The 27,740-nt window shown below is 45.1% G+C and overlaps 1 protein-coding gene across 1 annotated transcript; it reads right to left on the bottom strand.

The window, feature by feature from the left end:
• Positions 1 to 859: 859 nt before the first annotated feature.
• Positions 860 to 27,740, bottom strand: LOC103185712 (tax1-binding protein 1). The gene is made up of 17 exons (XM_042343218.1): positions 27,659 to 27,740; positions 26,319 to 26,429; positions 25,988 to 26,111; positions 23,013 to 23,202; positions 21,256 to 21,346; positions 20,154 to 20,314; positions 19,459 to 19,617; positions 18,603 to 18,752; positions 17,717 to 17,865; positions 16,900 to 16,948; positions 15,587 to 15,778; positions 15,099 to 15,308; positions 7,369 to 7,464; positions 6,161 to 6,314; positions 5,014 to 5,051; positions 4,242 to 4,276; positions 860 to 2,644 (listed from the first exon to the last, which is right to left on the bottom strand). Exons 4-17 carry the CDS (start codon positions 23,190 to 23,192, stop codon positions 2,476 to 2,478), a joined length of 1,833 nt encoding a protein of 610 aa, XP_042199152.1. The 5' UTR covers positions 23,193 to 23,202; positions 25,988 to 26,111; positions 26,319 to 26,429; positions 27,659 to 27,740; the 3' UTR covers positions 860 to 2,475.

Raw genomic sequence — 27,740 nt, 5'->3', positions numbered from 1 at the left:
TTGTGATGAGCGACCAACTACAGCACCAAATCCTTCTAAGGAGTGCTACAGTCACAGCATTTGTTGTGCAGTTACTAACAGAGCAGTGGTGGTGAAGGATTTCTTAAAAGGGAAATCAGTACTAATACTTACACTCAAATCTCCGTGTATGAGAGTGTGGGTCATGCCCGGAAAACCAAACTTGCACAGTGATTTTAACAATAAAAGGAATGGTTTATTTTGAAAACGAAGCTCCACTTTTTTTATAGCCATCTTCTCAAGGCTCTCCTCACTACTCTCTCAAGCAATCGGCTCTATTCTGGTTCTCATTACCTGGTGCTCATTAAGCTGTGGTCGGTGCCCAATTAGCACTTAGGGCTGGAACTCCTGATTGGATTGTGGCACTTTTTTCTTGTAAACCAAGTCACACAAAAACCCCCCCACGTTCCTTCACACACGGGTTGAGGGGACAATGACCGTGGAAAACAGGGACAGGGTTTATCCCCGTTACATTCCCCCAATGCTCGCTTTGTAAAGCTGCAGGTTATTATGAAGCTGAATCGTGCAGACAAGCAGGGGGTGGTCCAACCTTTTGGCTGCTGAGGGCCGGTTGCCCTATGTGAGAAAAGTCCACGAGCCACATAAGCAATATTTTTGAGTCTCCCTTCCAGAAACATAACACTTATGGGTTATGGAGTAGCAGGTGGGGGTGGGGGGGAATGAATGAAAGGGCATTTGGTATAAGAGTGAATTACATCCCAGCAACATCTGGAAAGAAAACTTGGGGGTTGGGGGTGGTGGGAGAGAGAGAGGGAATTACAAGTGTTACACAAAGTTTGGTCGACTTCAAAGTGAAATAATTCAACACAACACATCTGCATTCAGCTTTGGAAGGCGTTTAATTCCACCTTGTAATACGTCACAGCATACAAATCTATGAGGTACACAGCTGCAATTTAAACAATATTTATTGGTGAAACAGGTGAAACCATTTATTGGTTCTAATATCTGAACCAATATCTCTGGTAAACTGCCTTCAGTGATTAGAAATAAAGTTAAGATGACCTGATCGTGTCGGGCAGGTTCAGCCACGCACAATTCACAACCAATACATTTAAGCAATGAGCAGTAGTCTGAAAGAATCCAATCAATTTAAATGCATTAACTGGTTATGTGCAATTTACTTGGGAATATCTCTGTGATATAATTATATATTACATTAAGAACACATCTCAAAGCACTTCATGGGATACACTGTAAAGTGTAGTGACTGTGTTTTGTAGGCAAACAATCATGAAGACCACCATTGGAAATTAATCCAAACAGCAATCATTTTGATCCATTAACATGTGAGTGATTGTGTGCACTGTATCTGCATGGGAACAGAATGGTTTGCGTGATAACTATCCTTGCATTTGATTCAGTGCTTGGAAGGAGCATTGCAAGTGTTTTGACGGATTAAGTGAGTGACTGTATGTTTCCAGCTAAATGCAGAGCAGCAAAGTCCTGCAAACAGGAGCTGAAAGACTTTTGCTCTGGTCGAGTGCTGTGAGAAGCACCTCATCAAAGGTCAGCTGGGGCCGTGAAGATCAATCTGTGGCTGGTGCAGGTTGTTTTAACAGAGGACGACAGAATGTTAGAACACTGTCAAAATGATGAACATCACACACACAGGACAGCCTTGTTACACAGGGCGAAAATCGGCCATTTTTGCAGTCAAAAAGCACTCGGAAACTTTTCAAAGACTAAGGTGTGTGTTTTTATTACCCAGAGAGTTGTTATGTCCAGGAATGCACTGCCTGAAAGGATTCAATAGTAGCTTTCAAAGGGGAATTGGGCAGGTACTTAAAAAAGAGAAAAATGTGCAAGGCTATGGGGTGAGAGTGGGGGAGTGGGACTAGTTGGTGGCTCTTTCAAAGAGCGGGCACAGGCACGATGGGCCGAATGGCCTCCTTCTGTGCTGTAAAATTTTATGAATCTATGAAAAGAAACGGCTATGTTGTTCGTCTAACTTTAAAAGCGGAACACAAGATCATGTCCAAGTATAAAGAAGCTTTCTCTGCAGGAAAGCCAGGTGTTGTGTGTCTGTGTGAGCAGCCTTGTGCCGCTGTCCATCACATACAGCACATTCCCTTCTTACGAAGCAGCAAGTGTCTACAACAAGCCGGGGGTGGATGTTTTTTTATTCACAAATAACTGTTAGCTTTTTAAAAGTATTTTGCAGGGCAGATGGCAACGCAAAAAAAAAAAAAAAAAATCTGTACGCCTGACTAACCTAGCGAGGTACAAACAACAACAAATTACATCTGTACGATCTGTTCTTTCATGTCGGGAGGACATCCCAAGGCACTGGATGGGTTCTCCTGACGTGAAAGGCGCTATACAGATGCACAAAGCGAAAGTTAGAAGGGGAAAGAAAAAAAAATGGAGAGAGAGAGAAAAAATCTACCATCTTTGCAAACACAGGGTTGAAAGCTCAGTTTGCCGTTCGCCCTTTCAGACTTTAAAGTGATTCTCCACATGCTCATTGAACTCGTGCTGCGGGGCGTCAATGAAGATTTTGTGACACATGGGACACTCCAGGTGGAAGTGGGTTTGCACGTGCTCCTCAAACTTGTGATCCTCCATGTTGATCGGGAACAGAATTTGACAAACCGGACATTTCCTGCGGGGGGAAACAGCCCAAAGTGATACACGGTCATTTAATAACCCTTGATTTATGACTTTATTGAGTTGTGTGAAAGCGCTTCACAGAATAGACTGTAAATAATAACAAGAACAACTTGCATTTACACAGCGTCCCTAAGTCAGCGTTAGACAATGGCAGAGCACGATGTTGGGGAGGGAGGGGTGGGGGGGACCTTGACCGAATAGGAAGGTCTTCAGGCGTGACCTAAAGATTGGAAGGAAGGGGCAAGGCGGAGGGATAGAGAAAGAGTTCCGGAGTTTGGGGGCATAGGGGCTGAAAGTGCAACCATTGATGGTGGAATGGAGGGCACAAGAGACATACAGAAGGCCTGAGCCAGTCGAGCGGAGGCAGCAGGTAGTGGGTTGGGGTGGGGGGGGTAAGCAGGTCAGAGAGGTAAGGAGGTGCCAGGGCATGAAGGGATTTGAAAATGAGTGAGTATCGTGAAATTGATCCATTCAGCAGCAGAGAGGCAGTGGGGCCTGATTAGAACTGGTATGATGGGGGTACGCACGGACGAGTGTTTTGACTACACCTGGGGTAAGGTAGTCAGAGGGGGCAATGTGATGAGGGTGGAGGAAGGCAGTCCTGGTTAGAGACCAGATTCGGGGAAGCAAGGACAGCTGTGGGTCGAACCTGATGCCAAGGTTGTGCAACAACAACAACAACAACAACAAGATTCCATTTATAGAGCGCCTTTCACGTCAGGAGGACGTCCCAAGGCGCTGCACAGTTGGGTCATGACCCGAGCAGGGGGGAAATGGTCAGGGTGAGGGGAGGGAAGGGAGGGAGAGAGGAGGGGGGAAATGGTCAGGGTGAGGGGAGGGAAGGGAGGGAGAGAGGAGGGGGGAAATGGTCAGGGTGAGGGGAGGGAAGGGAGGGAGCGAGGAGGAGGAAGAGAGTCGAGAGGGGAGCTGAAGGCACGGTCAAAGAGAATTTGCACCGTTTTGGTGAGTCTGAGGGATAGGCCAGGGACGTTGAAGAGGTCAGAGCCGCAGCACAGAAGACGTTGATGGGTGCCAAGGAACATGGCTTCTGTCTTGTCAACATTTAGTTGTAAGAAGTTTGCGCTCATCCAGGCCCTGATGTCTGTCAGACAAGCCGACAGAACATTGTCGGACCTGGAGTCGCAGCTAGAGGAGAAGTAGATTTGTATGTCATCCACATACATGTGGAAGTCTGTGAACGACACTGCCAAGAGGGAGCATAGAGATGAGGAAGGAGGGGGCCAACGATGCAGCCTTGGGGTATGCCATAGGTTACTGGGCGGGAGGAGAAGCCGATTGAAGAGACAGCAGTGTCCCATAAACAGTTGTGACCAAATTATTATAATATATTTTTTTGAAGCGATTATTACCCCCAGAAAGTGATCCAGCAATCGACTGACAACCGGGTTCCTGCTTAGGTAAACAGAGGCTTTGCAGAGTAAGGAGAACTACCTAAGGTTTCTCCCTGCCCCGGAATCGAACCCGGGTTGTCTCGCTTATGAGCCGAGTGTTATAACCAATACGCCACAGCCCTTAGGAGAGGAGGTATGGAAAGGGTTGAAGGAAGGGGTAGAAGAAACAAAATGTACCTGGAATTTTGATCCTCTTTCTCCGCGACACTCTCCTGTGTGAGGTAACAACAAAGACTAGTTTGAGCTGCTCCGCTTCAGTTGACAACAATAATTACATGAAACACGAAAGCTAAACTCTTGACTCTCCCCAGTTATTGGCCACCCCAGGGTTGGCATTCTTGCTAAAATGGCCAACTTGGCTCATTAGGTCACCATCACCTCTTTGCTGCGCAAACGTAAAGCAGGAAGTGACATCGGCAGCGACCTGGACGACAGTTTTTGTTTAAGAAGAATGGTGCACAGGGAACGAGCTGGTCTGCTCCAATATAATAATAATAATCCTTGCATTTGGTATAACGTCTCATCGCGACTTCGAAAAGCGTCACAGGATATACTGTAAAGTGAATTGACTGTATATATTATGGGCAAAATGCGGCAGACAATTGCGTACAGCAACGTCCCACAAACAATCATGGATTAAATGTCCAAATTATTTTTATTTATTTATTTATTTAGAGGGGATTATTACCCCCGGAAAACCGATCCATCAATCGATTACCAACTGGGTTCCTACTTACTGCCATCCCTTAACATTCAAGGTAACTCGCCACCTCCTTATATCATGTTGGTCTAAAAGTTGGTAACTTCAAGCCTTGATTGTAGCATAAAGCAAACTCAACAACCGTTAACACCTCAATCTTGGCCAGGCAGCCTCCCCCTCCTACTCAAGCCCCCCCACAGGACAAACAAAACAATCAATAAAAAGTAGATAGAATCTACATTCAGTTACCATGCCTTCAGCTGGAATGGCGGATCCGGTCGGCATATCTGAAAGAAGGAAAAGAAAAGCCAGAACTAATAAAACATCTGGGATGAGAGGAGACGAGTCGCTTTAGCTTTCAAGAATGTGCAGATAAACACCGGGAAGTTATTGGATTGAAGCGTTTCATTGCTTAGTTGACACCTACACACACATTACTCCCACCCACCCCCACCCACATACACACTCACCCACACACACACCCACATACACATAAAATCACAACGCCTCAGGCAAGCTCATCAGCTTTGGACTCTTTATTGATGAAACTGTAGACTGGAACGTTGAATGTCTATTTTTCCCTCACTGTCCATCTCTCACTCGCTCTCTCTTTCCTCAGTAATGTTAAGACGCATTAGCGACTGGAGAAAACTAACAGCTTAGGCTCCTCTCTCAGTCCTGTTTTCCTTTCCCATCCCTCTATCTTGCAGGTGATCCCCATCTCCCAAACCCTGTGTGGGGAAAAAACATCCCGTAATAACAATAATCCTTGCATTTGATATAATAATAATAATAATAAACCTTGCATTTGATATAGCGCTTTTCACGTCGGGAGGACGTCCCAAAGCGCTTCACAGAACACACTGTAAAGTGAATTGACTGTATATTTGTGGGCGAACGCGGCAGCCAATTGCGCACAGCAACGTCCCACAAACAGTCATTGATTGTGTCACCAAATAGCCTTTTTTCACGTTTGGAGGACATCCCAAGGGAGTATTATCCCTGGAAAAGCGATCTGCCAATCTACCAACAACCGGGTTCCTACTTATTGCTCGGTAAACAGAGGCGGGTGGAGTAAATGTTTCGCCCTGGCCGGGAATTGAACTCAGAGTGATACACTCTCTTCCCCAGAAAAATGATCTGTTAATGCTTACTGTCTGGACTTGCTTATCAAGCACAGGCACCTCACTGGAGGTTACTGGAGGTGGAGGGTGCCAACGCCACACCCCATTTCAATATCTTCAGAACAGGGTTAGGGACACACAATCGGGGAACGGAGGAAAGTAAAGGAGAATTAAACACGTTGACCAATCAAGATTATTAGAACACAACAGGTTTGATATCGTGACTGGTACTCAAATGAAAGTGTGAGTGCAAAGTGATGTGATGCACGTACCTCTCTCAGTGTAAGGGTTGCCATAATGGAGCCCGGATTGTGAGGGCTGGGTTACTGGAACAGGCACACCATAGGGATTGGGATGTTCCAAGTGGAAGATTCTTCCCCGAGGAGCTGAGTTGGCTTTTAGCTCATCAATCTTGCTAGTCAGCCTCTGTGAAAGAAACTCAAGTCTATTATTTGCCGTCACAGAGGGAGAAGTGCTGGGGGAGCAGGAATGGGTGAGGAATTTTTCAACATAATTTTTTTTATAACATTTAAAAAAAATTGTTGCAAAGTTTTTTAGATTTTATTTTGAAATTCACGTAGGGAGCATTGGGCAATTAACATGATCAGATAACAACAACTTGCATTTATATAGTGCATAGATAACTAATAATTGAATTAGTTTAAGCATCCAAAAATGTTGGGCAAGTTTCCTTACTCCACACGCCTCTGTTTATCTAGCAGGAAGTAGGAACCCAGTTGTTAGCCGATTGGCGGATCGCTTTTCTGGGGGTAATAATTCCTTTAAAAAAAAATGATAATAAATTGGTCACTTCAATCCGCGACTGTTTGTGGGACACTGCTGTGCGCAATTGGCTGCCGTGTTTCGCCCACAAAATATACAGTCAATTCACTTTACAGCATTTTCTGTGAAGTGCTCTGAGACGTATCAAAGAAGTGATAAAGCGCTATGTCAAACACAAGGATTATTATCTAAAAAGGGGAGTAGACAGTATGGGGAAAGAGTTTGGCATTAAGATTAGCACAGGTGACTTCATTGGGTTCAGATGAAAATGACCTTTTGTCCATTGAATCATTTTTTAAATATCCTTGCAATGATACAGCACCTTATCACATCGTTGAGACGTCTCAAAGCATGTCACAGAATATATCGTAAAGTGACTTGATTGTATACTTTGTGGGCGAAACACGGCAGCCAATTGCACACAGGAGAGTTCCACAAACAGTTGTGGATTGAGTGACCAAATTATTCTTATTATTCTTATTTTGAAAGGATTATTATGCCCGGAAAGCGATTTGGCAATCGACTAACAACCAGGTGTGGAGTAAGGAAATTTGCCTAAGGTTTTGCCCTGTCTGGGAATTGAACCTGGGTCCTCTCGCTTGCAAGGCGAGCGCTCTAACCAATATACTACAAGGCTCTTGGGGGAGAGAGATGTGGGATAGAGTAAATTCCTGACAGGGTGTTACACAGAGCTGACCTCAATTTCTTGGCTTAACTCAGACACTTCCATTGTGCGAATCTCCACGATGCTGTTCTTCTGTTGAAGGTCTTCTTCCATTTCCGTAAATCTGATCTGGAAGAGGAAAAAAAAATCTCACAAAATCACCTTCATGACAAGTGTAGTACGCTTGGAAGAACTAGGCAACTTTGAATCGCCAGTTCGCAAACCTTTCCACTGTGTTGTAGACTAATCCATACAGAATTAATTACTTTCAACATCTCCATTATTATAGCATGCGACTAACAAGATGGTAGAACGTGGGCTTGATGGACCTTGGTCTTTTTTCGTCCAGGAATTCCTATGAAAAATGACATTTTTGTAGGACCTTATTGTGTGCAATATCAAGTGCAAGCATTGTTTTTGGGGTGGTGGGGGGGGGGGCAAAAGTCAGGAACGCTGGACCAAAGGAAGGACCTGATCACTTGGATCCTCGGAGGAGGAACACTGCAGGCCAGTTGTATTCAACGTTAATTGTGTTTGTATCATATGATCAGCAACATCCTGACCAGGTGTCTGGCTCAGGTGGTAGCACTCTTGCCTCCAAGTCAGAAAGTTGTGGGTTCAAGCTCCACATCAGGACTTTAAACTTGCACAGTCGAGGTCAGGGATGGTGAATGTGTGGGCTGGATTCGGACTGCACTCTGCATGGATGGGAAAAAACTAGCAGGTTAGCCATCCCTGGTCAAGGCTGACATTCCAATGCAGTGCTCGAGATACACTGAAGACGTCCTTTGGATGAGACAATAAACCGAGGCCTGTTCAGGTCGACGTTCACAATCTGATTGGATTGTTCAAAAAAAGGTAGAACATTTCTCCCGGTGCCCTGGCCAACAAACAGTGGTGCCTCACTGTTTGACAGTTTGTAGGACATAGCTGTGTGAAAAATAGCTGCTGGTTTTGCCTACAAATACAGAGTTACTACACTCTACATCAAATCCTGTGAAGGACTTTGAGACATCCTCTCAACGTGAAAGGTGCTGGATCAAATTATTATCCCGCAATGCTATTCAGAAAGAGAAATGAGTTTCTGCGATATCCTGGCCAACAATTATTCGGATAAATTAATCATTCACTTTATGGCCTTGAGACCTCAGTGTCTAATTGACTGTCACGTTTGCCAACAGCCACTACATGGGAGAGCTATTCCCTATGAAGTGCTTGGAAACGTTTTGAAGTTATAGGTGAAATAACAAAAGCAACGTAATATCAGAATCGAGTCAATCCCCTGTGGCAGTATCTAGTCTGGTCCTGAACCCACAGCACTCCAGGAAACTGCTAAATAACAGACAAGCGAAGACGCATTGGCAGGACTTGGGAATCAAGAGACCAAATTATATATAAATACATATATATATATATATATATAAATAATTGCAGGAATTAATTAATTATAACTATTATATTTCGGAATCAATAAAGCCTACAAACCCAATGTCCTCCCAAGGTACCACTATTTAATGTTCAAAAATCTACCAGTGGCTTATTTCAGTCTCCAAACTTTACACACAATCAGAGAGTTGTCCCTCATTCCCTCCGCTCTACCATCGGTGGCCGTGCCTTCAGCCACTAGGCCCCAAAACTCTGGGACTCTCTCCCTCAATCCCTCTGCCTGACCCCCCTCGCTCCCCACCTTCAAATCACACCTAAAGACCTTCCTTTTTGATCGGGCTTACAGTCACCTCCCCCCTCCCTCTGCTCGGTGTCAGACTCAGCCACTGTCAAGTGCTCTGGGAAGCTACCCTGCACGCAGGGCGCTATATAAATGCAAGTGGTTGTTGTTGACTAATGAAACTGTCAGCACATAAAATTACTCACCATTGCCTCTGCTGCCTTCGCCCTGATCCCTGTCTGTACTTCAGCTAACTGAGTCCCAGGCTGTTGCACAGTCACCCCCCCTGAACCTGCTTCGTTAGTGGAGTAAAAGAGGACGAGATGATGAGTGGATGAGGAGACAAGAGGCAACAGCTTGCAACGCGGTCTCCACGGGTCAGCAACACACATGCCAAATCGATTAATAACCGATCCAACATTAATAACCAATGCAATAAAAGAATGCAAGTTCAAAGTCTGGATTGGGATGTGGACAGAGGAACACTTTTCAGGTTCGGGATCTTTGGAGTGTACACGTACCATGAGCTGGTGATGGGATTAGCTTTATTGAGACTATTAAAGTGCTCAATAGTGTTCAGTGCTATGAAAGTGCAGACTCCTCATGTCCGTTAGGTTAGCCCAATCCACAATAACTCTTAGGAGCGGAGATCTGCTAAAGTTGGAAGGACCTATATGAGGACTGCCGGAGGGAAGGAAATTGCAGAGGTACAGGGATAAATGCAGGTAAATAGGACTGAACAGATTGTTCTTTAAAAGAGCTATCAGACACACGATGGGTTGAATATCCTTCTTTTTCTGTCCTCCTTTTGGAACAGGCTCGAAGGGCTGAATGGCCTCCTCCTGTTCCTACTTTCCTTTGCTGTAAATTTCTACGGTTCTGTGGAGATGCACTTTACGTCCCTGAGGTGTAAACGCTGTGATCTTTGCCTGCTCAATCGCTCTTTCCAGCTTCACTGATTCTCTGCGACACAGACCTGGCAACTTATAATAACAATAACCCTTGCACTTCATACCTAACAGACTTGACTAATTGCAAAGAAACAAAGATTGACGTTTGCTGCTTTTTTTTGTTCAGTTCACAGCGAGTTCAGCTGCTCGTGGCAGTGGGCGATTGGTTCATGGCTGCTGCTCACTCTCTGGCACCTTTTCCCACCAGATAGTCTTTGCGTGTGAGCCTGGGCAGTAAATAGCAGCAGCCCGATCTCACACACGTGAACACTGGCTGGCGCGGAGGGAAAGAGGAGATGGAAATAAATATAAATCTTGCACCAGAGCCAGATTCTGTCCTCTCCCAATCTCCGCACACAAGAACTTTCCAGTGCTCGATAGCGATAGGAGTGATTCCACCCCTCTTCACCCCCCCACTCCCCGTATCAGAAGACAAGTTTTTAGCCATCTAACGCCACTCTCTGGAACTCCATCCAGGGTTCCTCTGCCTGCCTCCTTTTTCCTTCACCCGCACCCCACCCCCAATCTTTAAAGCCCATCTTGACTTTCTTTTGGTAACATTCCCCTCTCTGCTTCCCCAGTTCAGAGTCTCAGATGAATCCGTGAAACTCCATCCCATAGTCCATTCTCCTCACCCTTACCCCCTTTAAGACCTTCCTCTTTGACCACATTTTCAATCATCTTTCCCCTGTCACCCCCACACCTCACTTGGCTCTCACCCACTCCCAAATCCAACCCTCTGAGACATTCTCCCAATGTGATAGGTGCTGTACAAATGTATAGTCGTGTAGTGTATTGGTGAAGTCCTGTAGTGTATTGGTTAGAGCACTCGCCATTCAACCAAGAGGACCTGGGTTCGTTCCCAGGAAGGACAAACCTTAGGCAACATTCCTTACTCCACATGCCTTGGTTTACCTAGCAGCAAGTAAGAACCTGTTTGTTTGTCGATTGGCGGATTGCTTTTGTGGGAGTAATATGTACCTACCCGCTCCCTCTGCTCAGCGGGCTCCAGCCTGCTTCAGGTCCCCCATCTTGCCCACCCCATCATTGGCGGGCGGGACTTCAGCCACTCTGTCCCCATCCTCTGGAACTCCATCCCATAGTCCCTCTGCCTCGTCCCCTCCCTTGCCTCCTTCAAGACCCATCTCAAGACCCTCGTCTTCAACCGTGCCTTCGATCACCCTCCATCTCCCCCTGCTCTCCACCCTCCTTACCCCCAGCTTGGGTCCGAAACACTGATTGTCCAGCGCTTTGGGATGTCCTCCCAACCTGAAATGCGCTATACACATGAGACTGTTGAAGTTGAAGTAATAAACCCTTCAAATAAACAAACAAAAAATAATAATTTGGTCCTCAATCCACAACTATTTGTGGAACACTGCTGTGCGCAATTGGCTGTTGAATTTGCCCACAAAATATAGTCAATTCACTTTACATATACACTGTGAAGTGGTTTGAGACATCTCAAAATGCAAGATTATTGTTATTGTAAAATTGCCGCTGTATTCATTTTCCAGGGCGTCTTGGAAACATTTTTAAAATAACAAAGTGTTATTATTCATCTCTGGAAATAATTTGCTCAACTGTACTGTCCTCTACCTGTTTCTAATTCATCCGTGTCCTCAACTAGCTCCTTGATCGCAGATTGAACCTTATTCCTCATTTCCTGGTGTACAGCAGGACATTTCTTTGCATTCTAAAATCAAAGGGATCTTGATGTGTTATTGACATCGATACATTCCATGTAGGTTACTTCGTTTAGGGGTGTGCGCCACTTGTGAGCTAGTTCATCTGAAAGGCTGGCGTTGACTGTGCTCAGCACATCCCGCATTTCTGGTTGGAAACTCTGTGCCATTAGCACATTACCAATGGCTCAATGATCAACATGGGGTCATGTCAATATGGAGGGAAATCATTGCCACTCTCTTTTGTATGCACAGAATCTGTAGCTCTTTCTGCACAGGGACCCAACTGGGACTCAAGATCATGAGAGACTTTGATGAAGAAGATTCCTTTGTGGCCCACCTAACGCTATCTTTCCAGAACACCCACACAACCCTCTTCCCATTGTATTTTATACACAAGTCCAGTGTTCTGGCTCGAATCGTTTCCCCCCCACCCCCGCCACTCATCCCTCTTAGTAACAATAATAAATTGCATTTCTTTGTACCATGTCTTTCATGTCAGGAATATGTCCCATGGCATCCGAGCTGGGGGATTGATTCAGGAGGTGTGAGGATAAGGGGGGGTGGGGGGAAGTTGACCGAACGCACGGTCAAAGAGGAAGGTCTTGAGATGGACCTTGAGTGAGGCAAGGGAAGAGGTGAGCCAAAGGGACTCTGGCATGGAGTTCCAGAGAGTGTGGGCATATAGGCTGATAGCCCAACTATCAATGGTGGGGCGAGTAAGGCAGGGATGTGAGGCAGGTCAGTGCCTGCCAAGCAGAGGGAGCGTGCAGGTTAGTAGGGTTTAAGAAGGTCACAGAAGGGACTGACGATGAAGATCGTGAACTCAATCCTCTGGGAGAACGGGGAACAGGTGGAGCTGGGTAAGGATGGGGTGATAGGCTAATTTCTGCCCATTTTGGCTTAGTTGGTAGGAGCTACGTACATCTCTTCATAGAGGTGAGTGGATCAACCCTGTTCAACCCATGGAGCATTCAGAGTTTCTTACATTGAATACATTGGGGGAAAACATAATCTACCATTTTCTTTACAAGTTAAAATTGAATGAGGACCCGAGTTCTGCCTTCAAGTCCTGAAGGTTGATGGCATTGGTAATAAAACAGATAATTCAGAAAGCCTAACACAACTCAAGTCTACCAGGTTAGATGGAGTATCTCAAGAGATGACCCAACACCATACTGATAAATAGAATGACAATTTGATGAATGAACTCGGCTTGTGTCATACACTCCACGTCAAAGTGAAACTCCCACTATGTAGCCTATTGGATGGTGAGTGTGTGTGGTGGTGGGGGGGCGGAAGGGAAATATATACATTAAATAAAACTAATAACCTTATCTTTACTTAATCTGATGTATACTCACTCACCTAGACTCAATCAACCTACCAATAAGACTTTCAACCTGTCAATCTGTTTGTGCAGTTTCTGGCATTCCTTGTATTTTTGTACATAACAAGATTTCCCGGTCAGTAGCTTAGACTTTAAGTTGGCAATCTCCTTCTGCAGTGGGTGGTTGATGGAGCTTCCTCCCTCAGTACCAGCCTACGAGCACAACACAAGCATTTTGTACATTTGCACAGAGTTCCCTGGGATCGACCTGGTTCCTATTCGTCAGGATTACATTGCAATTAGGACACTATTGGAAGAAAATATTCATCAGATCATAAGACTGGTTTGGATGAAGAAAGCTCTTCAGACTATTTTACCTTATCTTTCCAGAATACCTAACCTATGGTGTTTCCATCCCAAAACCAAGCTTTTTTTTTAAAAAAACTTTCTTTTAAATGAATCTGGTGTCCTGGCCCAAGCCACTCATCCTGGTGACCCCATTCCAATCTTTTAGTCAGTAATGACCCACTATATCGTGGAGTCCTGTAGCTCAGTGGTTCAAGCACTTGCCTTGCAAGCGAGGGACCTGGGTTCGATTACCAGCAGGGTGAAATTTTGGGCAAGTTTCCATTCTCAACACACCTCTGTTTACCTAGCAATAAGTAGGAACCCAGTTGTTAGTTGATTGGTGGATCACTCTTCCGGGGGCAATAATTCTTTAAAAACATTTTTTTAATAAAAAAATTGGTCACTCAATCCATGACTGTTTGTGGGATGCTGCTGTGCGCAATTGACTGCCGTGTTTTGCCCACAAAATATACAATCAATTCACTTTATGGCATATTCTGTGAAGCGCTTTGAGAAGTCTCAAAGACATGATAAGGTGCTATATCAAATTCAAGGATTATTATTATTATTACTACTCTATATGGGTGGGACTTTCAGTCTCTCTTTAACCCTGGTATGATGTGGACCCATGCATTGAATGGAATTAAGACAGGAGAACAGATGGGACATAAAATGCAGATTTAAGTTTAGAAGAGGTATTAACACAATGGTTATTAGGATGCGGAATGTCTTCATTCCTATAAATAGTCATTACACGCTATAGTAAAATCCTGTGAAGCTCTTTGAGACATTGAGGACATGTAAAGCATTATATCAAATGCAAGTATTATTATTATAGTAAATATTGTAGTGAAGGATCATAAACTCAGATTGTAAGGATCATCAAAGATGTCACTTCCTGTACACGGATGACATTTCCTGTGATCAGAGCAGGCAGCCCCCCCCCCCCCCCCAATATTGCAGGAACCACCTGCGCTTAGTTAGCTTCTGCAGTCGTTACCTCATGACCTGAAATTCAGGCATTTTTCTAAACCCAAAATAAATCGCCCAAAATAAGAAGGGAAAGGTAGACACTACAGATATTATTTGTTTTTTCCTGAAAACCCGAAGCCATATTTATTGGTGTTCATGGAAGCCAGTCTTAGCTGATTAGATCGCTTGAAAATAGTTGGGACACAAACAGCCCCGACCGGCAACAGTCAGCATCAGCCCAAACACCAGCTACAGTCACCATCACCCCAAACACCAGCTCCAGTGAGCATCACCCCAAACACCAGCTACAGTCACCATCACCCCAAACACCGGCTACAGTCACCATTGGGTTGGCTAAACCAATCGATTGAGACAATCACAAAGAACAAAAGCAACATCTAATCCCAAAGTTACTTAATTCGTGAAAACAAAAGCAGTAAAGCAAGAACTGCACAAAGCGCTCCCACAGGAGGGTTTGGCTAATTGACTCCATTCACTGTGATGGGTGAGTGTTGAGAAGTCTAACCTGTCCATCAAGTCCAGTCATTATTGGGTGAGTAGCAAGCAGTCTGTCAGTCACACCAGCTCTCTCGCGTCACTAGAGCAGAGCCAGGGCTTCAATGTTTTTCGTAATTAACATTCCTTCCACCTCAGATTCCTCTGGTGGGTAGAAGGAATTGTGCCTGAGACCAGCTGACAGCCGACAGGTAAATTAAACCGAGGACCTTCCTGTGTTACGTAGCTCATTGTACAATGGGCAGCAGCTTCAAATTCAAAGTGATTAGATTCAGTCTCCTCCCTGCCGAGGTTACCTCGTTCTTGGAGAGATTTTGCTGGATCTTGTCAAAGTTGTTTTTCCAGAGTTGGATGTCTTGACGAGCGATACAGAGCTCAGCAGCGCTCGATTCTCTGACAACCTCTGATGCACGCAGGTTAGCGGCTGTTTGCGCCTCCCTGCATTTGGCCACCTGCAACTCCTCCTCCGTGAATTTCAAGATTTGGCAGAGATTATCCAATTGCTCCTGTGAAAGAGGAAGGACAGATGTGTACAGGACCAGGGTGGGTGAGATGTGGTCACGTAGCCTGGTGCTGGAGAGGACACGAGCTGCAGAGTAGATCACAAAGTGGATTGATTGTGTATTTTGTGGGCGAAATGTAACAGCCAATTGCCAATGTCCCGCATACAGGCGCGGATTGAGTGATTATTATTATTATTATATATTGTGGAGGGGTGGGGATTATTTCCCTTGGAAAGCAAAGAAAATGGGCTGGTGGATTCTGAAATGTAAAGGGCTGCTACCTTGTCACTATCAGTGATTTTGCATTTCTTCCTCAGATTCTCGTATTCGGTTTTGCGACGGTCTGGAAATTTCCCTGTGTCTGGCATACAGGTCTCCTCTGTGGAACGCCCCATCTGATCCTCAACTTTGACCGCTTTCTGGAGATGCTTGGTCAACTCCTGGTTTTCTTTCCTCAGAATGTGCAGATCAGACTGCGGGAAAAAGAGTTGAATTGAATCACATAAACCATTCAGTCCATTTGAGCCTCCACCCTTTCTGCCTACCCTCCCCTATTGTCCTTTATTCCTTTGCCCCTCATGTACATAATGAGATTCCTCCTAAAAGCATTGATACTTTCTGCTTCAATAACAAATTCCACGTTCTCACCACTCTCTGTGTAAAGAAGCTCCTCCTAAACTCATGCCCCCTCGTTATGGACCACTTGTGGTGGAATTTGGTGTCTTACAAGAAAATAAACTGCTGATAGAGAGGCAAATAATATAATAACCCTTGCATTTGATATAGAGCCTTATCACGTCTTCGAGACATCTCAATGCAATTCACATATAGTGTAAAGTGAATTGATTGTATATATTGTGGGCAAAACACGGCACCAGTTGCGCACAGGAGTGTCCCACAAACAGGTAATTAGAGTTAGGTCTGAAAATCAGCCATGATCTTATCGAATGGCGGGGCACAGGCTCGAGGGGCCGAATGGCCTACTCCTGCTCCTAATTCTTATGTTCTTATTCTAAGTATAGTCTAACCAAGGTTCTATAGCAGTTTACCATAACTTCCCTGCTTTTCATTTCTATCTCTCTAGAAATTAACCCTAATGCCTGGTTTGCTTTTTTATGACCTTATTAACCTGCGTTGCTACTTTTAGTGAATTGTGTATATGTACCCCCAGATCCCTTTGCTCCTCTACCCCATTTAGGTTTTTATTTTCCAGGATGTATGTGAAAAATTATAATTTTTTTAAAGGATTATCCCCCACAGAAAGCGATCCACCAATCAACTAACAACCAGGTTCCTACTTACAGCTAGGTAAACAGAGGTCTGTGGAGTAAGGAAACTTGCCAAAGGTTTTGCCCTGCCCGAGGACTGAACCAGGTTCCTCTCACATGCAAGGTGAAAGCTCTAACCAAATCTCATTATAAACAAGGTTGGAGGTTGAGTGGACCTCATGGTTTCCTTACATCTCATTTGTCTGACTCTCATGGAGTTCATCCACAATTACCTTTATACTCTATATGAGTTTTGGATCTGTGCTTCCCTCATACATCATGGGATATAGAAGTAATTCAACAATCTGCAAACAAAACCATCTTACCTGAGCTATTTCAAGTTCACTTAATGCCTGGCTCTTCATGTTCGTCACACTAGAAGTGAAAAGTAGAGGTTTTACATTCCATCGGAGGAGTCTGTTTATCTTCTTTTGTGGTCAGCCAGGTGTTTGACAACATGAAACTCATTACCATTCTTGAAAACAACCTACTCAAGAGTTTTGCAAAGGTCTGGAAATTTCCCTTTGGTATAAAGTGTGAACTCCCACAATTTTCTGATATAATCCTAGTGTGTTTAGGCACAAGTTGGCCAGAGCCAAAACCTAGACCCCAGAGTGTACATTGAGGTACTGCTCCAGCAACTAGCTACCTAAAAGACACCAATAATGCCGACGTATGGCTTGAACCTACAAACTTCTGACTCAAGAGATAAGAGTGTTATCAACTGAGCTACACTGACAGAAATCTTAGCAAAGTTACTTGGTTCAGCAACAAATCCCGAACCAGGAATAATTGGGTTGAAATCCTGGATGATCCATTCAGCCCTTCCCTCTTTCAAGTACAATAAAGAGTACTGTGCCATGGTTGAGCAACATCATCCTGAATGAGAGGGTGACAAGTGTGGGATCTCTAGGAGTTGAACTAGCTCCAAGGAGACAGGTCAGGAAACAACTAGGAAGTTCAAGGCAGAATTGAAAGCACAGTATCGGCTTAGCTCTAGAAACTAAAGCCATAAAGTAGGCTTTGTCCCATAACTGGACATACCTCACACTGTGTGGTTGCTATGTAAAGTTCCTGTTTTGAATATGCATCCCTGTGCTCAATGAAAGCAACAAACTAGCTATAGATGTGTGGGAGCCGTACCTGCCCAGTTCAGTCTTGTATGCAGCAATTTCTGCTTTGAGTGCCTCGGTTTCTTGCTTGACTTGCTCCAGCTTATCCATAGCTTTCTCGTACATCTGCTTAGACTGCTCGATGGTGGTTTGTGCTGACTCCAATTTCTCCTGCAGCTCCTAGATGAGGAAAGAAAACAGACTTATGAATGCAGACGTTCGAATCCAGTCTAAAAAGAGGAAACAAACACATGAAGTTGGAGAGATGAGGAAGATGGAAGAGTCCCAGAATTCTAGATTACTTGAGTTGACCAAAGGGTTGACCAAAATTCGCGAAGACTCATTGACTTGTTTTACTTCTGGAAAGCTGCAGCTGTTTGAAAGCCAAGGATGGTGGAAGCACATTTTCTTCAAAATCATCGTGGGACAAAGACTTGTTTTCAAACAAGCTGTTGGAATTTTGATATAAGTTTGTTCTTGGTTTGCAGCTGGTGTTTCTAACAACACATTGAACAGACTGACGTATGTGACCAAAAAGGTATGTGTAAAAAAAAAAGACATTTTTTGGATTATATCGGAGAAGAGACTGGAGCAGTTAATCACAACCAATCTCGAGGAAAGTGGGTGTATTACAATTGATGTACGTTAACAAGCCAATTCTGACATCAAAGCCACTATACTGATCCGATCAACCCATTTTGGTGAAATGTCGTAAGCATACATTTGATTTGAGGAAACGCATTTCTTTACTAATTTGTATTAATAAATATGAATTGATTGAAGAATTTGTGTCGGTCCTTACTTCACCACAAGGTCACAAATTTAATTAACCCTTGCACGTCTATAAGCCATCCTAAAGCCAACAAATGATTTGAACAGGGTAAAGAGCCATACCCCTACTGGACAGTCGTGTTTACCTGGTTTGCCTTCTGTGCTGTTAGGTATTCTTCCTTCTTCTGAGTCAACTGCTTCTCAAGTTGATCTGCCTTTTCACACAATATTTTGTTTTCCACCTCATGCTTCTCCTTTTGTTCCAACACCTGTTTCTCCATTGATTTGAGGTCGTCCTGTTGTGTACAAATAGGAGGGAGTTGTATCTACTGCACACAAATCCAGTTACTGGAGTGATCTCCAATGGAGGACATAATTGTATTGCAATAGCACCTTGCTATGAACTACAGTAAACTCGGTCAGCATTTTAGGATGGAGTGAGTGCAGAGTTAGATCTAAAGGATTTATTTCTTCCAAATTAAACTTAAATCCTATTTGCCATTTTCTAGATCTCAAGTTCTTTTCTTCTGGGGAACTCATTCAACCTTTAAAACACTTAATCAGAAAGATTTACTCAAAGATTGTTCCATTTTTTTCCTGCAAATTTCATTCGAATCAATGCGAATTTCATTCTGATCAATCAGTGCTGGGGATCGAATGATTGTTACAGAGGAATGATTACGTCTGCCTATCATGTGTAGCAGAAGCGCTCCGGGATGCTCACCCTCGTGAAGGGCGCTGTATAAATTAAAGTAGTTGTTGTAGCAGAAATAAAACTTCTTATACATAGGCAGCCCCAGGTTAGGGAACTCTGATCTCATAAAACCCAACCAACCTCACTACCCCAACTTCACCAGTGTAACATACCCATTTTTTCATCACCCACCTTTGCTGTGTCTCAATCAGACAGCAAATGTAGTCCGTACAGTTCTGAATCATGGATACGTTTGCCTTTTAGATTATGCCAGTGTAGCTGGGTGTGTGGCTACTGTTATAACATACCTTAGACTTCTCTAAAGCTGATGAATAAGCTTCCTTTGCGTGTTCCACTTGCTTTTCAAATCCTTCGATCTTTGCCTTCAGGACAGTGTTTTCCTCTGTCAGTGTTGTGTTGTTAAGCTCCAGTGCCGCTTTTTCCTTCTCGACTTCTTCAATTTGCTCCTGTTTCACAAACATTTCAGGGAATTATAATAATCCTAGTAACTTACATCTGATATAATGCCTTTCACGTGAGGAGGATGTCTCGAAGCACTTCACTGTAGAGTTTAGTGACTGTGTATCTCAGTAAGAGAAACATGGAATGTGAACACTTTCATAAACAATATACACGCAGAGAACAGAAAGTGGCCATTCGGGCCATCTTGTCTACGCTGGCTCTTTTAAGAGCAATCCTTTCAGTCCCAATCATGTGTCCTTTTCCGAAACACCGGTAGCTTACTCCGGTTTAGGTATTTATCTAGTCCCCTTTGAAATCTAGGGTTAGCATGAAGGGGAGAAATTTGTAGGCAAAATAATCCAGTGGCCAAATCAGTCACAATGGTTTTACCAGATGTAACTGTGCACACCACCACCAACTTGAATTACTCTTGCAGAGCAGCGTCCCAGAGCACTCGACAGTGACGGAGAACGACGCTGAGCCAGGGCAAGGGGGCGGTGACCAGATAACTGAGGATCGGCAGCATAAGGCAGAAACTGACCTGGGTGGTGATGACCAGCATTTCCTGATTGTCTGAGACGTCTACAGTGATGGTGCCAGGCTGCCTGAAGCCTATTGGTGTGCTCGCCCCACGGATCTCCCCCTTGTGGGTCACGTAGCAGAATTGGTAAAAGTCATTGTCCTCTTTCGGTAGGTAATAAGCTAGAAGGTAAAAATAAAAATTGCAAAAAGTTGCAATAATCTTTGCATTTAGAACGGAAGAAATGCCAGACAAAAAACAAAGAAAAAAGTCCATCTAGTTCGCTTTCCACCTTCCTGGTATTTACGTGACATGTCATGTCATAAAGTGCAGTGACTGGTTATTCGCAGGTGAACGCAGCAGCCAATTTGGACACACCATTTTCCTACGTACAACCATGACGTGAATGGACATTTTTAATCCAGGGATTGTATGCCAGTACGCTGGGTGAAACAAGGTCAGTTCCATCAACACTTAGCAGGAAATAATGTTAACATCAACCTAATGACACAGGAGTCAGCCGTATTGGTGCCAAAAGCTGGCCAGCACAAGGGCTGGCTATGCATAGAGTCATGGAAATAATAATAATAATCATGTCGCTCAATCCACAACGATTTGTGGGACACTGCTGTGTGCAATGGGCTGCTGCGTTTCGCCCACAAAATATAGTCAATTCACCTTACATTATATTCAGTGAAGAGCTTTAGGACATCTCAAAGACATGATAAGGCGCTATATCAAATGCAAGGATTATTATTATTATTAGAAATTCACAGCGGAAAAGGCCATTCAGCTCATCAAGAGCTGCTCTCAAGAGCAAGGTGTTCATTCAAGCCCACTGTGGTGTCCTATCCCCACACCCCTTCAAGTCTGTATCTTTCATGTACCTGTCTACTTCCCTCTTGAAATAATGGACTCTACCACCTGGATTGACAGGGCATTCCTTGTCCCAACAACACTGGGTGAAAAACATTCTCCTAAGCTCTCCTTTTGTTCTCCTTGTGAAGGGAGGAGATTCAGGGTGAATTTGCGCCTCAGTGAAACACATTATAACCTGGTTTCACTGAATCCTCAAAAGCCTTCAGTTGGAAAAAAAAGCATAGAAAGTGTCCAACCGTTTTACCTTCAAACGTCACCTGCTGTTGCCGCTGGTCTCCCTTGGGTAAAGGGGCCCACACGAAAGTGTGGTAATCACGAGCAGTGCTCCAGCCAACCTAGAGTCGAAAAAAAATCACTTTGATAATACAATAATAATCCTTGCATTTGATATAGCGCTTTATAATGGCTGTGAGTGGTCTCACAAACCCTTCACAGAATATACTGTAAGTATATTGACTGTGTTTTGTGCATAAAACGTGGTAGCCAATTGCGCACGGCAATATCCAGCAAACAGTCATGGATAGAGTGACCAAATTATTTATTTTGAAGGGATTATTACCCCTGGAAAGCAATCTGCCAATCGACTAACAACCGGGTTCATACTTATTGCTAGTTGAACAGAGGCGTGTAGAGTAAGGAAACTTGCCTAACGTTGCTCCCTGCCCAGGAATCGAACTTGGGACCTCTCGCTTGTGAGGTGAGTGCTCTAACCACTGCACTATGGGACTCCACAGATTCTCTTCGCACACAAGATAGTTCCAACGACCAATAATGAAGGAAGAAAACAAAACCTAAAACAGGACTTTAACCTTTCATCCAAAGGTATCTTGCTGACAGTGCTGCAAACCAACACTGCATAGGTCTGTCAGCCTGAACTCTGAACTCAAAGTCCCAATGTGGGGCTTGAACCCACAACAACCATCTGACTTGGAAGTGAGTGCTTCCACTGAGCCAGGGCGCTTCAGTAGTATGGTGAGAAGGTGGGAAGTTGGAATGAGGGGCAGTTGGTAATACATGGGTCAACAAATTGGACTTGAAGCATCAATGGTCTAATCCTGGTAACGCCAGGCAGCCCTTTGGGAGGGTAAAAGGGCACATAATAATCCTTATCATGTATTCAAGACGTCTCAAAGTGCTTTACAGAATATACTGTATATTTTGTGGGTGAAACGCAGCAGCCAATTACACACAGCAATCCCCCACAAACAGTCGTGGATTGAGTGACCAAATTATTTTTTAATAATTTTTTTGAAGGGATTTTTATTTGCCGCAGGCTGACTCACTGACAGTGAACTGGAAACAGAAACTGAAACGGTGGATGATTGTATCACACATTTGCAAGTCTGAATCTGACTCACATTCACTCCCTAATGTAAGGAGTTTCATTGAGCCTCTCCCACATCCAATGCAACCAGAAATACAGGATTATGTTTTATAACTTGGGAGATCCCTCTCTCTAATTGAACAAATTCAGTGATCAAGTAGACAAATAATGTGGTAGAAGCAGAGTACACTGTGGGTTTCAATCATAGAATCCTACTGCACAAAGGAGGCCTTTCGGCCCATTGTATTTGTGTTGGCTCTTTGAAACAGCTACCAACTAGTCCCACTACTTTCCCCATAGCCCTGCAATTTATATTCTTTTCAAGTAAATATCCAATTCCCTTTTGAAAGTTATTATTGAATCTGTTTTCACTGCCCTTTCAGGCAGTGCATTCCAGACAGTAACAATTTGTTGCGTAAAAAAAATTCTCCTCATCTCTCCTGTGGTTCTTTTGCCAATTATCTGGAATCTGTGTCCTCTGGTTCTCGACCCACCAGCCATTGACATGAAAGAAAGAGATTTGCAGGGGCATGAGGATTGGGCAGGGCAGTGGGGTTGAAAGAACAGTGTGCTTGCTCTGAGAGTCCATGCAAACGCGATACTCTTAAAGTGTGGTGATGGGTTTCCGCGTGTGTTCCACATCCCACTGACCAAAAGGAAAATAAATAACCACTTGCCTTGAAAATTCCGATCCAATCTCTGTTGTTGGGGTTGATCAGAGAGGTCAGGAGGTAGTCGCATTTGACTGGCGTGTCCATCATGTAAGACTTCTCCATGTTGACAAAAATAACCTGAGCAAAGGCACTGGAATATAGGGAGGGGCTGTCTGCAACTGGTTCTGCTTGGCATTGATCCATGATGTCCGGTCTACAGAGCAAAGGCAAGAAATTACCTTATCGGAGGAGCTTGCATTTTTATACTGTCGTCTGTTGAAATATCTCAAAGCAGTTTACAGGAATCATCTCCAAATGTAATAATAATCCTTACATTTGACATAGCACCTTGTCACGTCTTTGAGACTCTCAAAGTGGTTCACATAAAATACTGTGAAGTTAATTGACTGTATATTTTGGAGGCGAAGCGTGGCAGCCAATTGTGCACTGCAGTGTGCCACAAACAGTCGCGGATTTTTTTTAAAAGGGATTATTACCCCCGGAAAAGTGATGTGCCACTCGACTAACAACCTAGGTGAACAAAGGGGTGGCAAGTAAGGAAACTTGCCCCACGTTCTGCCCTGCCCAGGAATCAAACTCAGGTCCTCTGGCTTGTGAGGACAGTGCTCTAACCACTAAACTACAGGACTCCAACTGAGTCAATCTCAAACCAAGGTCCAGCTGTTTGTGGGACACTGCTGTGCATAAATTGGCTGCCACGTTCACCTGCCAAAAAGTCACCACAGTGAAACCTATAAAGCACTTTGTGACGTCTTCCCGAAGTGAAATGTGCCATATCAATTTGCTTAATAATCCTTGCATTTGATATAGCGCTTTTCACGTCTTCTCGACGTCTCAAAGCGCTCCACAGAATAGACTGTAAAGTGAATTGACTGTATATTTCTGGGCGAAACGCGGCAGCCAATTGCGCACAGCAGCGTCCCACAAACAGTCGTGGTTTGAAGTGACCAATTTATTATTGTTTTATTTTCTTGAGGGATTATTATCAGGTGTGTGGAGTAAGGAAACTTGCCCAAGGTTTCACCCTGCTGGGAATCGAACCCAAGTCTCTCGCTTGCAAAGCAAATATTCTAACCACTGAGCTACAGGACTCCTCACGAGGATTTATAGATTTATTTTGAACAAAAACACATCGACTGGACCTCACTCTACGAGCCTGAACAATCAAAAAAAAAAACTTAAGATTCAAACCTCAACCTCAATGAACAGACTGCCTGAACGGCTAACATATTATTGTGCCAACAAGTGGAGGCCAATGCTACAAAACCCATATTCACATTCCTTCAAGAACATAAAAGCATAAAATCACCACTGAAAACCAAGAGGTTTAAAAGACCCTTTTCAAAAAAAAAAACACAGTATGAATTGCAATTCATGCATATAAAACCACATGGCCTAAAGAGAGATTCAGATAACTTCACAAATCGTGACATTTTAATATGAACTTACTTGTTTGAACTACAGGGTATATTGTCTATGCAGCTTTCCTCGGGCCAGGGCGTGGAGGATTTAAGGAAGGTTTCAGGATAAGTTACTGCAGGTCACAGGTTTGGATCTATTTTTGGTTGTTTTTAGCCAACCACAGATTTACTTTGCAGTTTACACACACCCTTTATTTTGTTCTCCTTCCACTCTCCTCAAGCCACTAACAATGCTACGATATGGTTTAACAGTTACTGGCTGCCCTCTGGTATCTCATGACTCTTCATGGTTGAACCGAGGCTGTGAGCTTCCAGCCCTCCCGCCTTTCAGCCTTTAAACTCTTCTCCAAAAGCCCACTTGGTAAAGTCACACAAAGGTGTGTGCAAATCTAGAATTCATTACTACCAAAGGCTTAGGAGCCGAGTTAATTGAAATATTTAAGAGAGTGGTAGATGAACATTTGGCAGGTGGCGAAAGGCCAGTGATATGGGATTAAATTGAAGGTCCAGCTTGGGTGGTCGTGCCTTCCGCCACTACGCCTCAAAACTCTGGAAGTCTCTCCCTCAATCCCTCTGCCTTCCCCGTTCCTTCCATCTTCAAATCCCGCCTGAAGATTTTTCTTTTTGATTGTGTTTACAGTCACCTCCCCCCAGCTCGTTGTCAGACTCTGCCAAGTGAAAACTCAACCAAAAGCCACTGCCTGCATCCTCACTTGCACCAAGCTCTGCACTCGTACCATCCCAGATCCTTACCAGGCCCCACCATCCAATGGCTGCATCTTCAAGGTCCTCACCTCTCACCTATAAAACTCTTCATGCCCGAGCACCTCCTTATGTCTCTGATCTTCTCCTATCCCGCTCCTCTGCCCACCGACTCTGCTTGGAAAGGCAGGCTTGCTGCCCATCCTTCATCATCTCCTCACCACCATCAGTGGTCCAGCCTTCAGATTGAAACTCGACCTCTGGAACTCCCCCTCCCTCTATCTCTCCATGAAATCTCGCCATCTTTCTTTCTGTCCAAACTCGCACCTTAAAACCTACCCCTTCAACAACGCCTATGACCACCATGTCCTCCCCACCCCGCTTGTCATCCGATCCCCATCTCTGTAAAGCACTTTATGAGACATTATTCTACATGAAAGGCGCTGTATAAACACAAGTCATTGTTAACACTGGATTAATAGTTTTTTTTAAAAAAAACAACTAGATTGTTCTTGTACAAGTGTTTGTGTGGCAATAGGTTGGGAGTTAAAATCAGGGTTACTGTTCCAGGGCCCCCTAGTGGAAGATGGGGTTTTGGTTGGTGAAGACGAGATAAAATTCCACTGAGATTCCCCCTCCCGCAGTCAACTAACCTGCCGACACTCACTATCCACAGCAACAAATTACATTTGTGTAGTGCCTTTCGCGTCGGGAAGACATCCGAAGGCACTGAAACCTAGACTCCAGCATTACGGCAGGCCAGTTAGGAACATAGGAATAGGAGTAGGCCATTCAGCCCCTCGAGCCTGTTCTACCACCCTTTCTATAAGATCCTGGCCCCATATCCCTCGATACCTTTCAGCGGCTCCCGGACACTCCCCGGTGTGAAGGGCACGATGTAAATACAAGTTATTGTTGCTGCTGATGCCCTCAGTTGGGTGAAGTAAATACGCACCACAAGCCCAACAGGAATGTGCCCCTGGAGAACAGGAGAAAGATTTGGAGAGGGAAGAAAGGTGACTTTTAAAGCAGATTGTCAGTGTTTCAGATTTAGGATCTGCCAACAGGACCTCTTAATAGCTCACTGCTTCACCTGAGGGGGGACTGAGACACTCCAACAGGTAGGTTACCAACTTCATATAAGCAAATATATCTATTTTTTTCAAAAATTTGGAAGCAAACTTACCCCAGTAACACACTTCCCTTGAACAGCAAAGCAGGGAGTGGGTGAGACAGACCCCGAGAGGAAGGAAGGAAGGGAGGGGGGGGGAGAGAGAGAGAGAGAGAGAAGGCAAAACTGAAAGTAAAACAGACAGAAACTCAATCATTAACAGCGAAATGCAAAGCCACGTATTTACACAACAATTCTTTTTCATCTTAAAAAAATCAGAGTAAATGTTGGCGAGAAGCTGGAGAGATGCTCACTCACTCACACTCACCCCCACACACTCACTCACTCACTCACACTCACCCACACACACACACACACTCACTCACTCACTCACACACACTCACCCACACTCACTCACACACTCACCCACACACTCACTCACACTCACCCACACACACTCACTCACACACTCACTCACTCCCACACACACTCACTCACTCACACACACTCACTCACACACACTCACCCCCACACTCACCCACACACACACACACTCACACTCACCCACACACACTCACTCACACACACTCACTCACACACTCACCACACACACTCACTCACTCACCCCCACACACACACACTCACTCACCCCCACACACACACTCACTCACTCACACACTCACCCCCCCACACACACACTCACCCACACACACACCCTCACACACCCCCCACACTCACCCTCACACCCCCCACATACCCCCCTCACACCTCACCCCCCCCCCCACACTCACCCTCAAACCCCCCACAACCCCCCCACACTCACCCTCACACCCCCACCCCCCCACACCCCCCCCCCCACACCCCCCCCACACCCCCCCACCCCCCCCACACTCACCTTCACACCCCCACACCCCCCCCACACTCACCCTCACACCCCCCCACACACTCACCTTCACACTCCCCACCCACACACTCACCCTCACACCCCCCCACACACTCACCTTCACACCCCCCACACACCCCCCACACTCACCCTCACACACCCCCACCCCCACACACTCACCCTCACACCCCTCACCCCCACCACACCCCCCCCCACACTCACCCCCACCACCCCCCACCCCCCCACACACACCCCCTCACCCCCACACACACACACCCTCACCCCCACACTCACCCTCACACACCCCCTCACACACCCCCTCACCCCCACACACCCCCTCACCCCCACCCACACACCCTCACCCCCACACTCACAACCCCTCACCCCCCCCCACACTCACCCCCTCATAACCCCTCACCCCCACACACCCCCTCACACCCCCACACACACACACACCCTCACACCCCCTCACCCCCACACTCACCCCCTCACTCACCCCCACACTCACCCTCACACACACTCACTCACCCACCGCTGCGCTTTGTTTCTGAGTTGCTCTGAATCCGCAAACACCAACACAGCAACTCCGTCACAAACCTCAGCTGCGGCCGCCG

The sequence above is a fragment of the Callorhinchus milii genome, unplaced genomic scaffold (genome assembly GCF_018977255.1).
Source record: "Callorhinchus milii isolate IMCB2004 unplaced genomic scaffold, IMCB_Cmil_1.0 Scaffold23, whole genome shotgun sequence".
NCBI classification, from domain to species: domain Eukaryota; kingdom Metazoa; phylum Chordata; class Chondrichthyes; order Chimaeriformes; family Callorhinchidae; genus Callorhinchus; species Callorhinchus milii.
This window is presented reverse-complemented; position numbering and strand designations above follow the sequence as displayed.

Coding starts and splice junctions, on each gene's coding strand:
- LOC103185712 (XM_042343218.1), bottom strand. CDS start 23,192: ATGGATCAATGCCAAGCAGAACCAGTTGCAGACAGCCCCTCCCTATAT. Junction 19,618..20,153: donor TGCTGGTCATCACCACCCAG/GTCAGTTTCTGC, acceptor TTTGTGAAACAG/GAGCAAATTGAAGAAGTCGA. Junction 4,277..5,013: donor CCATTCCAGCTGAAGGCATG/GTAACTGAATGT, acceptor TACCTCACACAG/GAGAGTGTCGCGGAGAAAGA.